A 12,111-nucleotide genomic window follows, 5' to 3' on the forward strand; every position below is an offset into this window, starting at 1 on the left:
CCCTCCCCTCACCTCCCCACCTTACCCAAACCTTCCCCAAACCTCATGAGGTGCAATGATGCAGCTCGGCAGCCAGCCAGCACCATACTTACGGGGTCCTCTAGGTCGAGAGACGGGTGCAGGATGAGGGCGTACCGGCCGTGGTTGGTGTATAGCGTGTCCTGGTTGTTGTACACGCTGCCCTGGACACGAGAGTACAGCATGCAGTCAGGCAACACGGGGAGGGAGACAATACAGGAGGGGTCGAGCGTGGAACGGACCGCCCACGGTCAGGGCACAAAAGATTGTTCGGCCCGTGACTAAAAATACAGGGTTGAGTGACTAGCTAGGGACACGGGACACGGGAGTGTGCTGGATTTTCGTGATTCAGAGGGGAGAACTGTGTTGGCTTATCGACTTATTCCTCACTCTGAACTCCGCTCAACTCTCATGTCTCTACCGTATACCATCGACCAAGCATCTACTTCAAAACTTCACAACACGACACGAACGACTTGAGTCAATAATAATTCACGATTTTGATTTACTTCCCAACGATGAATATCAAGTGGCTGATTTGCCCCACCTACACCCAAGTAGACTGTATATCTTCAGCACGCGAACGTGTGGTATAATATATGAATCTAGTAATGTGGGTGGGGTGAATCAACCACCTGGTACAAACTACATTATTGCTGTCCACAAGGAGAGAGTAATTTTCTCAAGTTCACTCCCATCTACGAGTTACCATGCCATGTGCTCATGTCATGCTTATACAAAAATAAAAATCGATTAGATACCAAAGCCTTCAGACGCAAGTTTGGGTGACGCACGACAATGTATTTGCCGTGATTTTTCCATGTCTCGTTGAAAGTGTACACGCTCGCCTGCGAGGAGGAACGTAGATGACACAACTAACTTCGGACTGCGCCCAGTACCTTGATCGAGAGGCGCCATGGGGAGGCCCTCAGTCCGACAGTAGAAGGGAGGGTGTGCCCCCCAGGTGGAGCACGTTCGTCAAAATATGCCGTGTTCAGTGGTTAGATTCAGGGGTCATTTTGACGTCAAAAGAGGATCATTGGAAGGCCTTTGACGACTGTGTTCCACCTGACTGTAGGCGTCGTAGAGTGGAGTGGGTGTATCACCTTGAGCAGCTGCCAGCACCCATCCGCGGCGGGGTGGTATGCGCCGTAGCGCCTGGCTGCGTACCGCGAGAACCTGGTGGGGAAGAAGGGGGTGGTGGCTGACGTTTGGCTGGGTGGTGGTGAGCACAACGTGGCAGAGCACATGCTGCTGGCCGGGCGACGACCCGCGTCCCGCGTCCCGCCCGCGGCTGTCTGGCTGGGACGCGTCCCGCCGGTCCCGTCCCACCGCGCTACGCTGATGACGTCACCAGGTGAGCCGGTGGCGCGCGCGGAGTAAGGTACTCACCACTCGGTGAGGTTGGCGGGCTTGGCGCGCCACGCCAGCTCGTTGGCCAGGTCGTACATGACGTAGTTCTGGCCGGTGCCCTCCATGGTGAGCCCGGTGCCGACCATGGTGCTGTTGGCCAGGGCCCGCGCCTCGAACACGTTCTGCGGAGAGGGACAGTGACAGGTCGACAGGTCATCGCAGGTCGCCTCGCAGCGGGCGGCAGCCGCGCCGCGGTACCACGGCCATATCTCGCCGGGCTCACCCTGTTGACGTAGTTGGAGGCGCCGTACATCCCGAGGGTGCCGCCAAAGTTGTGCAGCATGCACCACACGAACGGCTGGCCGTAGTACGAGGGGAAGCGGCGGTACTGCGGCAGCAGCTCCGCCATGAGGTCCAACACCAACATCCGGCCCTGTGCAGGTCACGCGTGTGAGCCAGGCATAAGTCACGTGTTCGTGACGTGGTCGTCCGCGGTGCAGGGCGGGGACCGCCCAGCAGCCTTACCGTCGGCACCGAGGTGAGCAGCGCCTTGGCCCTAGGCTCGGTCCAAAACGCGTCGTGGACGAACAGCCAGTTCTGAATCATCCTGCAAAAAGGATAGACGAACGCAGGGACGTACAGAGTGTTCGGTAGGCCCCTTCCTTTATTTTGCTTACTGTGTGCCGCATGCAAGAGTGCGGGCGGGCTTGCATACCGTCGCTCACCACAGTGCCTTACGGCTCCGTGTGAGTATGCAAACCCTCCGCACGCCTGCATGCGGTACAGTATAAAGCTAAATAAAGGAAGGTGCCTGTGGACCACCCCTGTATGAGTCGGGGGAAGGACGCCGATGAGAAACCCGGCTCGGCCGCCGGCCGCCGCGGAACCAACCAGACAGCCTCGGGGTCCACGTCGACCAGGGAGTCGTACACGGCGCGGCCCACCCGGGCGAGGTACTCGGGCCGGCCGTCCGACGGCTGCATCTCGTTAAAGGTGTCGCTGTTGTAGATGTGGTCCGTGCCGAACTCGGCTATCAGCTATTGTCGGGTGAAACAAAAAGAGAAGGAAACGGGGGTATAGCAGGGAAAGTATGGAACACTTCGTGCGAAACAAAATCAAGGCGTCTGTGGGATGCGTACCTCCCTCATGAAGAGAGTGCCCACCCTGTGGAAGACGGGGTCCGTGGGGTCCAGCAGGAGCGGGCTGCAAACGCGACAGAAGGGTGACGTGAGACGTGAGACGGTGGGCTGGTCGGCGATGGGAGCCGTTGGGTGCACACTCACCAGCAGTACTCGTCCGGGAAGCGATTCCACCTCTGCAGCGGGGTGGTTGTCGAGTTGGGAAACAGTCTGCAATGTAATATACATAACAGGTGGCTGATTAAGCCCGCTCACTGTACTGTACAACATTCCTCCGTAACGCGGGCGTTTGCCTACTCGCACATTCCCCTAAGGGATCATCAAAAAAAAAAGTACGTCCGCTGGTACGAAACTTCCAAGGTTATATAGCCTTTGCTCGCCTCACTACTGCTACTCGTAGCGCTTGATGGGTAGGCAACATCGTCCCTGCAGTGCATGTGTGTACTCCGGGGTAGCCTATCCCGAGTCTCGCAGGCTGGTACGAAACTTCCAAGTTTAGCCTTTGCTCGCCTCACTTCTGCTACTCGTAGCGCTTGATGGGTAGGCAACATCGTCCCTGCAGTGCATGTGTGTACTCCGGGGTAGCCTATCCCGAGTCTCGCAGGCTGGTACGAAACTTCCAAGTTTAGCCTTTGCTCGCCTCACTTCTGCTACTCGTAGCGCTTGATGGGTAGGCAACATCGTCCCTGCAGTGCATGTGTGTACTCCGGGGTGGCCTACCCCGAGTCTCGCAGGCACCGCGGTCCCGTCATTTGCTGAATGAATCTGAGAGCTCGTCTGAGAGAAACGGACGTACTTTCTGGACGATCCCTAGTCAGGCAAGCTAAGCGAGCCCGCCCGCGTGCGGATGGTGAGCGCTGACCTCTGGAAGCCCCTGGGCACGTGGCCGGCGAAGGCGGGCAGCACGGCGACGATGCCGAGCGCGCGCATGCGGTCCAGGATGCGGTGCTGCAGCAGGCGCGAGTGCGCGTGCCAGGAGGCGGACAGCGGCCCGGCCCAGCCGCGGACGTTGCCCATGCGCTGCCTGCGGGTCAGATTTTCATGCTTATTATCTTTGCAGAAAACAGCAGCTCCTGAAGGACGGATTCCCGCAAACTCTCTGTTCACGGTCCCCATCCCCATTTATTGTTTTAAGTGGCTACGACTTTTACGTGTTTTTATGCCAACAGTCTGGCCCGCATGTGTGCGGGCGTCATGCGGGGTCCGTGGCCGCCGGGGCCCCGCGTGCGCACACACGTCGGCTTATCATAGTAGGTCCCACCCAAGGTGGCTGCTGCGCCGCCGGCTGCATGCAGGGCTCCCCGCGTGGGTGCGGGAACATTTGCATGACGGATAAGGATATCCGTCCGGTCGCCCTGCGCCGTCGGCCGCCCTGCGCTCACTCACCAGGCGAGGAAGGCGGGTCCGGTGAAGTGGTGGTCCACGTCCTCCTTGGACAGGCCCAGCTGCGAGTAGACGCGCTGCCAGACGGCCTCCTGGCCGGTGAAGGCCAGCGCCATGTTGATGCCGTTGAGCGCCATCCAGTCCAGCTCGCGCTCCCAGCGCGCCCAGTCCCACCACACGAACGAGTAGCTCACCGTGCACACGTTCTGGTAGTAGCGGTACCTGCATCAAGGGGGAGGAGGGCGGCCGTCACTAGGGCTCTGCCGCCGCGTGCAGTGAGCAGTGAGCACACACGCGCAGGCCCCACCTGTCGACGGCCGTGACCGTCATGTTGACGTCTGGCAGCGGGTCCGGCAGGGCGAGCTGGTCGTAGTCCCAGGACACGTGGCAGCCGCACACCTGCGTCAGGTAGTGGTGCAGCCCCCAGGCCGCGGCCACCCCGCTGTTGCCCGTGATGTTGACGTACGCGCGGCCGGGCTCCTTCACCACCTGCGGTTGGCAATCACACGCCCGTAGAGCACCAGCCACCAGCCCCGCGCCCTCCACTTTATTGGTCCCTTCGCCTCCGACGGATTTGGCGAGATTTATTGAGGAGCGAGCCATATGGCGCCGCGGGTCGCGGGGCGTCGCAGATCGGGGAACGTCGTCGAAACGGAAGGCCGATGTAAAATATTTACTTAAAAAATTCCAGCGGCCGCTCACGTATACACATCAATTATGTCCCCCTCTCATCACGTCCTTTCAAAAGTCGATACGCCTGTTGTCTTTAACCGGGCCGCTCATCTTGTTCCAGCACGATCCGGAACGGACGCCGACCTTTGTGTAGGCAGGCCTTGTACCCCTCCCCCTCCCCCACAACCCATCCCCCCTCTCTCTCTCTCTCTCTCTCTCTCTCTCTCTCTCTCTCTCTCTCTCTCTCTCAGAGATACGCGACTTCGACGGGCTGACCGCTGTCCGTTCTGCCTCTGGGCTGTAGTACTGGGCTGGGCATCGATCCAATGTGTGGCGTATGCATTATCCAATCCGGCCGGGCGGGGCGGGGCGGGGCAGGGCGGCCGGTCGCGGGCAGCACGCCAGCCAGCAGGCCCGGCAGGCCCGGCCGGGGGCACACAGGGCCCCGAACTAACCTACCCTCCCGACCCCGCCGTGCCCGGCCCGGCCGTGTCCTTTAGGGTCCGGCTCTGCAATAAGTGGCGTGCCGCCCGCGTCCCGCCCGCGGCCCTGGCAGCCCGCACGACACGCGTGACGGCCGGGACGGCTCGCCCAGCGCCCGGACGCGGCCTGGCCTGGACACCGACCAAAGAGACCGCCAAGAAAGGACGCCCGCTTTCCTCAGGAGGGACACGGAGCACGGCGCCTGCGAGACTCGGGGTAGGCAAACCCGCAGTACACTCACGCACTGCAGGCAAGATGTTGCCTACCCGTCAGGCGCTATGAGAGCTTGCACAGGCTGAGGCCGAACTTGGCTGTTTCGTGACGGCATGGCAGAAACCGGGCGAGGATGATCACAAAGACCCTTTAACTTGTTGTCGACGTCGATGCTCACCCTGAAGGTGTCCCTGTGGGCGTGCGGGGGAGCACCGTCCGGCTCCACGGCCACGCCGAACAGGTGCGCCCGCCGCGGCAGCAGCCTTCCCAGCAGCGCCTGCACCGCCAGGCTCTGCTCGCGGGCCGGGGCGCGGCTGCGCACCGCATCGAACAGGTGGCGGGCGTGCGGGGGCACGCCGTGCGGCACGCGGTGCACTGCGAGAAACCAAAACAAAACAAAAAACAATGCTGTAATATTGGATGTGCGCCGAGTGGGTATTCCCCCCTCTTCCCCCGACATGTATTGTTCGTGCCGTTGGGTGCGTGTAGCTCAGCTGCTGCAGTAGCGGAGCGGGGTCACGTCACGTGGACGGGGTGGGGTGGGGGCGGGGTGAAGCGGGGTATGGTGGGCACGGCTGCGCTGCAGCGGGCGTGGCGCGTGACCCGGCACAGGTGAGAAGAAGCGTGCGTAGAAGGGTACGGCGACGCCTTTAACACCGCCTTCCGCCGAGTGGGCGTCCGGCAGTCCAAACGCCAAACCAGTTCCGCGCGTGAGGGCCCTGCCTGCCCCACCAGCCCCGCCAGCCCCGCGCCAGCCCCACCAGCCCCACCAGCCCCGCCAGCCCCGCCAGCCCCGCCAGCCCCCGATGTTACACAGGCCATTATCTCTCGTTAACCCCTCGCCGCATGTGAGCCGGTAAAGAGAGGGACGGAATCGTAACGAGTACTGTGAAGTGGGTGAGGCATCGGCCGGGCTGGTGGGCTCTACTGCCGGCGAGAGGGCCGCGGACCTTATCTTATCCGAGCCGCGCGCGGACTTCCCCGATAGTCAGTGAGGCGGGGCGTGGCGGGGAGTGGCGGGGCGTGGCGGGGCATGGCGGGGCGTGACGTCACTCACCGCGAATCGCGAACCCGCGCCACAGCCCGCCCGACCCCGCCCAGAGAGCGGCGACCGTCCGAACTCACCTCTGCGAGAGAGCTCGTCGCGCTAAGGACATGACTGACATCATCGCCCACAACAACAAATCCCCCCTCCCCCTCCCGCTCTTTTCCTCCTCCCCCCACGGAAGCGTCTCCCGGTTCTGCGTCCCCCCCGTTCCCCCCGGACACGCGCCAGCATGTTATCCTCTCCTGGTGATCCTTTCCTCTCCTCCACCCCAGCGGTGTGGACGTGACGCCGGGCGCCGTTCCGCGCTGGGCCCTCCTGCAGGGCGTGGGCGGCCTCTCACACAGAAGGCGCAGCCTCACCACGCAGATGGGCCGGGGCCGGATGCTGAAGACAGTCTGTGAAAGGTCAAGCGCCACTCGAAGGCCTGAGATCCTGATCGCTCGCCAGAGGCAGGCCGCCCGGCTAGATCGAGCCAGCCGGCCACTTTGCCGCCGGCCGCGACGGCGACCCGCGAGCGCCGGCGGCGGCCGCATGGCACCTGCGATTCGATAATACTCCATGGCAATCTCGACTGCTGAGAGCCCTTATCCTGTCACGGTCACCACCCCGCAGAGCCGCCTGGGCCACCACGGGAGACTTTCGATACTGCTTCTCTTGTAAAGATTCGATCTGGCATTCTGCTGTAGTGCTGAGCAGACCCCACTTACACCCATCCCCCCCTCTCTCTGTCTCTCTCTCGCGCTCTCTCTGTCTGTCTCTCACACGCGCGCGCTCCCTCTGCCTCCTCCTCCTCTGCAGAGCAGAGAGCTGGGCCCTCTCTGGTATCGACCCGCGGTATGTGGGGGTTGGGCAGGGCAGGGTGCGAGAGGAGAGGGGAGAGAGAGAGAGAGGGAGAGGAGCGAGCAGCGAGCAGCGCGCATTAAAAGAGAGGAGGGAGGGGGGAGAAAGAGAGGGATGGAGGAGGGGGGTGGGAGGCGCGGGGTGTTTACATTCCGCTCACGGGGTGGTGTCTGCAGCAGCGGGCTGTGCTCTCCCTCGGCTCGCCGCTCCCGACGCGCGTCGAGACGCGTGCAGCTCACGAGACACCGCGTTGAGGGCCTCCTCGTCGCGTCGCTGCGAGAGCAAAAATAAAAATAAATGAAGAACATTATCTGCGGGTCGGTCGATTTTCTTCTCGGGAGCGTATCATCTCTTCTGCCCGAGCTGTACCGAGTGGCGCAGACTCGCTCAGACTCGCTCTCCTAACGACCTTTCGCCTCTTCCACTCCCATACCGGCCATAAATACCCACTTGGAATTAAGAACCGAACCGCGCCGCGCCGCTCCACTCCGCGAACATCATCGCTGCGGATGCGGAGGTATAATCTGTAAAACCTGAAGCGGTCGTGGAAGTGCCGGCCGCGCGACGAGCGCAACGCTCGTGAAGGCCGCCCGGTCACCCACAACACGCCAGACTCGGACCGGACGGCTGTTTCAATCATCCTATTCCTCGGCTCCGGTCTGGATGGGGACAAAGAGACTATAGTAAACGCGCGCCGATTTGTGTGCGTGTGCTCGGTGATAACACATGATGCGTGCAACGTGTGTGCCTCCCCGGCGGCGTCACGAGCATGAGCGTACGACGGGCTGCGGCGTTAGCCGGCGTTGGCCGGTACACACTGGCTGCGCCCAACGCACGTGCTAACAGACGCCAATTTCACACTCTTTAGCGGAAGGGCGACCCCCGCGAGTGCGAAACGTGACAGTCGTCGAAGAACGCCGCCGCGTCGGTCGTTTCTTCTCTGGGCTGTGCCGTCGCTGTCGCCGTCTTCTTCACGCGCGGCTGTTCGGCGGGTCGGCCTACCCGGCGCGCGGCAGGCGCCATGGATGGAATGCAGTGTGCAAGCCTTCGCGTGCGACTGTCTGGCTGGTGAACAGGGAGGGGGGGGGGGCTATCCTTCCCGAAGCACAGCGTCGCCGTGCCCGTGCCCATCCCGGTGGTGCCCGTCTCTAGTCCAGCCGCACCGGCTCCATCGCCCCGGTACGATTCCGATTCTGGCGCTGAGTCAGCCGTCCAAAGAGACAATGCGACGCAACACGCCCGCCGACCTGTGGCAGCCGCAGCCGCACCTGCTAATAGTGCTGACGTTCCGCGGACCAAAACTAAACTCCCAATGCCTCTTGTATCATCTCTCCGCGAAGCGAGCGACACTTCCCGAGACGGGGACGAGAAATTGGATTATCCCACACGCGCCCAGCACTACGCACCCCAAAATTTGCAAATTTTCCACATTTCTCGCCCAGCAACAATGTTTTTTTGTTTTTTTTTGTAATACTTAAAAAGATCGTTTTTCAACAGAACGTGTTTAACAGTGCGATCCTTTCACTTCTGGCCGAAGCCTTATTGCAGGCGTTGTTGAATCCCCCCTTCGTCCCTTGTTGTACTCCACCCACACGTGTTATATTTCCCCTTTCGAAGCCCGGCCCGGGTGCCGCCGCCAGGCCGCCGCCGCCGGCCGCTGCTCTGGGGGTCAATCCTACCACGCGCCCTTCACCTGGTCCGCGCCTCGGCCTTGCTCCCTGCGAAGCCCTACAGAGCGAGAGGCGGACGCTTGCCGCCGAGCCGGCCGCGGTACCCGCGCCCTCGCGCCCTCCCTCCCTATTCCCCGCCTTGTCCCGCGCGTACGACGCGGAAGACGATACCAACGCCTGGAAATTTAAACGACGATGCATGGTCCGAAATACGGCCCACTTCCTGAACTTTGCTCACTTGACTCTTGGCGGTGCATTGCACGATGTTGGCAACGAACACGTAAAGCCGTAACGGCGGTGGCTTATTTGATGGCTTTCACAGTGCCTTTGGTGGCTTTTGCCAGTTAGCCATCAACAGAAATAACAGTGTGGACGCGCCTCACACCTTTGTGAGGTGAGATGATGACACGGCTTTTCGGGCGCTCCTTCATCGTGACTTTTAGGACGCCAGGCAACCGCCGCAGGGGTAGGCAATTTGCGTTGCAATCCACCTGTAAGCTGGCAAAACGCATGCACGAGTTCTCTCTCCTCGTGCGGGTATAGCACCTTTCCGTAAGATTATTGAACTCTCCCGGTACACGTGCGTTCTCCGGGCGCAGCCCTTTGCGGAGCCTTGCCCTCTCCTTCAGGGTCGTCTGGCTCGTAGTCGCTTGGGTGGTGGTGGCGGTGGTGGAGGAGGTGGTGGTTGGTAGTGGTGGAAGGAGCAGGGGGAGGGGCGTTCAAAGTGGCGCGTCTTGGCGCAAAGTTACTCAATGGGTCCCTTGCTGCAGGGGTGGGGGGGGTGGTGTTGACGCCGAGGGGCGGCCGGCAGTCCGCGGAATGGCGGAAGGGAATCGAGGGGAGAGAGGGGGGGAAGGGGGAGGCGCGTGCTGTTCGCGCGGGAGGGGCCTGGCCTGGCCCGAGCATGGGCCGAGCCCGAGCGCCCCGGGTAGCAAGCGTAGCAAGCCAAACCGCTGGCCGCCGGGCTGCGCGCGCGGCGTGGCGCGGCGCGGCGCGGCGCGGCCCGGCCAAAGGTCAAACAGAGCCGGCCAATATGCCGAGGGAGCTGCTCAATGAGCGGTCCACATCAGACACCACACCAGCTGGCACCAGCGCCTCCCGCCTCGGCGACAGGCTCGGCAGCTGGTCTGACGCGTGATTCTGTGGCCCCTCCGGAGCCGTGCCGGAGCGTGATAAGAGAACGCGAGGACCGCGCGAGCCGCGGGTCGGCCTCGGCGGGGGAAGTCGCGCGGCGGCCGGGCCGGGCCGGGGGAGGGCATCGGCAGCGGCTTAGATCACAGAGAACAGCAGGTCAGGTCTCACCGTCGTCGTCGAGCTCCACAGCCTCCCCGACAAGGACCAGGGCCAGGATCAGGGCGGCGACGTGGAGGGCAGGTCGCGCGGCTGAGCCCGCGCGGGCCGCGTCCAGGGCAGCCATGCCTCTCGGAAACTCTGCAAACCGACTGTGTACTCAGACTGGGATCATTTCGGGCGGCTCGCCACGGCGAAGACTGCTGGGCTGGGGCTGGGGCTGGGCTGGCAGGCTCTCGCCCGAGCGGTGTCCAGTCGGCTGGCGCACCACCGCACCACCCCAACGGCCGCGGTACAGCGCGCAGGGATGCTGGGGCGGGAGGGAGGTGCAGGGCGTGGGGCGGGCGGGGCCTGTGGCAGTCGTGTCCGATAGTGCGCGGACTCATGCCTCTTCTGCTCTCATGGATGAGCGGGCCAAGTGCCCCCCCCCCCCCCACGCAAGTAAAGCCCGAACTAGAGACTACTAACCCTACCACTGAACGTCATTCCGTTTCAACTCTTGAGCTATGTTACACCTATGCTAGGCTATAGCCCCTACTCATACCCGTTTGTATCATTTATAATCGCGCTGTGGTACTACCCTTAGGCGAGTGTCGCCGACTGATATGCAGGCAGGTTGAACGGGACGGTACTTCCCCGATAGCTGTCCAATACGCATCACCGAAATGCGGAAGGCAAGGGGACGGCGGCGTTCCTTCAATTATTTGAAAAAATTAGAAAACATCCTAAGTAGAATTATTTTTATGTTTAGGTGTTTTTGCTTTTCCCACCTTCCCCAACCCAATCTTATCTGGTCCGCTCAGGCGATCGTCAAATAGCAGCTGGATTACTGTCCACTTCAGCAGCTCGAAGTATCGATTAAGTTATGCGTCATGGCCAAAACTTCAGTGGCCCGTATGGCCATATGACTGCCACCGACAAATAATAAAATATGTCATCGAAACACATGCGTGTTTTTACAATATATAATTTGTGACATTTGCCGTGCTACGCCCGCGCGCTTGCGTGTCCGCGCGCCACGCACGCGGTGCGCAGTTCCGCAGTTCCCTTCCGCTGGTCGCTTTTGTGGTCGGCAGCAAGCGGCGCACTGGCGCCCCACTGTGGAACGCGCCCGCCGCGCGAACGTCTGCTGAGTAAACATCCATGTGGCAGTGAAGTTCGATCAAGTCTGCTATGGCAGTAATGGATTCCTCGATGTGACAAAAATGGAAAACAAATCCCATTGTATTCAAAGTGTACTTATTTTCCGTGTGTTTTGTGTAGAAAAATAACGGTACTATATGTCAACCATCAACGAATATGCCAACAAAAGTGTCCAAAAAGGTTGCAGGCATGATAATAAGAAGTAGGAAGACCATACTAAAGGACGGAGTAATGACGGTGAGTTTGGGCTTTCAGGCCTCCGTAATCTGTATTTTTGTTAACATTAGTTTAAAAAAAGAGCGGTTTCATCTCCAGAGAGTCCTATGGCATTCCTTAATATTCCCCTTCCTGTCGGTAAATGTCATAGTAATGTGACATCAGGCAAGCTGTCGAATCTGCCTCCATGACCACGGGTACAGACATTTAGGCTGTGCGTGATTCATATGTATACACTACTTAATTTTAAAATGTATCCTCTATTGTCTGTATTTTTGTATTGACCGTATCGACGTTTGTTTGTCGTTTGACCAACTTTCCAGAAAATAGTGTTGGTTACACTTTCTTGTCTTTTGTTGGTTCAGTGCCTGTGACCCCCTGTCAAGCTGCATGAAAGTTTGTTCTCACATGCATGTCAATACTGATAAACAGAGAAATTGTTTGTACTCAACTATTCAAGCACACAGTTGCTTTTGTATTTTTGTTTGGTTTTGTTTTTGTTGCATTTACGTTTCTAGCATTGTTACGATCGTCATTTCCTGTTGTTTTCAAACAAGTGCTCCCGATTATTGTTGAAGTTTTTTGTATGTTTTTTTTTAAATAAAAGAGATCCAATATAAACATTATATTCACATTTTCCTAA

At 60.0% G+C, this 12,111-nt stretch overlaps 2 protein-coding genes across 3 annotated transcripts in view; one reads left to right on the plus strand and one right to left on the minus strand.

Annotated features, from left to right (window-relative positions):
• Positions 1–24: 24 nt before the first annotated feature.
• On the minus strand, positions 25–10,460 carry LOC113203440 (alpha-N-acetylglucosaminidase). The gene is made up of 12 exons (XM_052263740.1): positions 10,122–10,460; positions 5,440–5,636; positions 4,201–4,382; positions 3,897–4,115; positions 3,373–3,534; positions 2,655–2,720; positions 2,511–2,574; positions 2,263–2,408; positions 1,897–1,978; positions 1,655–1,804; positions 1,411–1,553; positions 25–182 (listed from the first exon to the last, which is right to left on the minus strand). Exons 1-12 carry the CDS (start codon positions 10,234–10,236, stop codon positions 101–103), a joined length of 1,608 nt encoding a protein of 535 aa, XP_052119700.1. The 5' UTR covers positions 10,237–10,460; the 3' UTR covers positions 25–100.
• Positions 10,461–10,626: 166 nt separating this feature from the next.
• Positions 10,627–12,111, plus strand: part of LOC113203528 (hippocampus abundant transcript 1 protein) — a 13,352-nt gene continuing 11,867 nt past the window's right edge. Inside the window, exon 1 of one of the 2 annotated variants that reach the window (XM_026418274.2) lies at positions 10,627–11,489. In XM_026418274.2, coding sequence (XP_026274059.1) covers positions 11,409–11,489 — 81 coding nt within the window. In that variant the 5' untranslated portion in view covers positions 10,627–11,408. The remainder of the gene's footprint in view (positions 11,490–12,111) is intronic. The other variant, XM_026418275.2, reaches the window with a different exon arrangement.

Source organism: Frankliniella occidentalis, unplaced genomic scaffold (assembly GCF_000697945.3).
Source record: "Frankliniella occidentalis isolate FOCC.00 unplaced genomic scaffold, Focc_3.1 Scaffold14, whole genome shotgun sequence".
Taxonomy (NCBI): domain Eukaryota; kingdom Metazoa; phylum Arthropoda; class Insecta; order Thysanoptera; family Thripidae; genus Frankliniella; species Frankliniella occidentalis.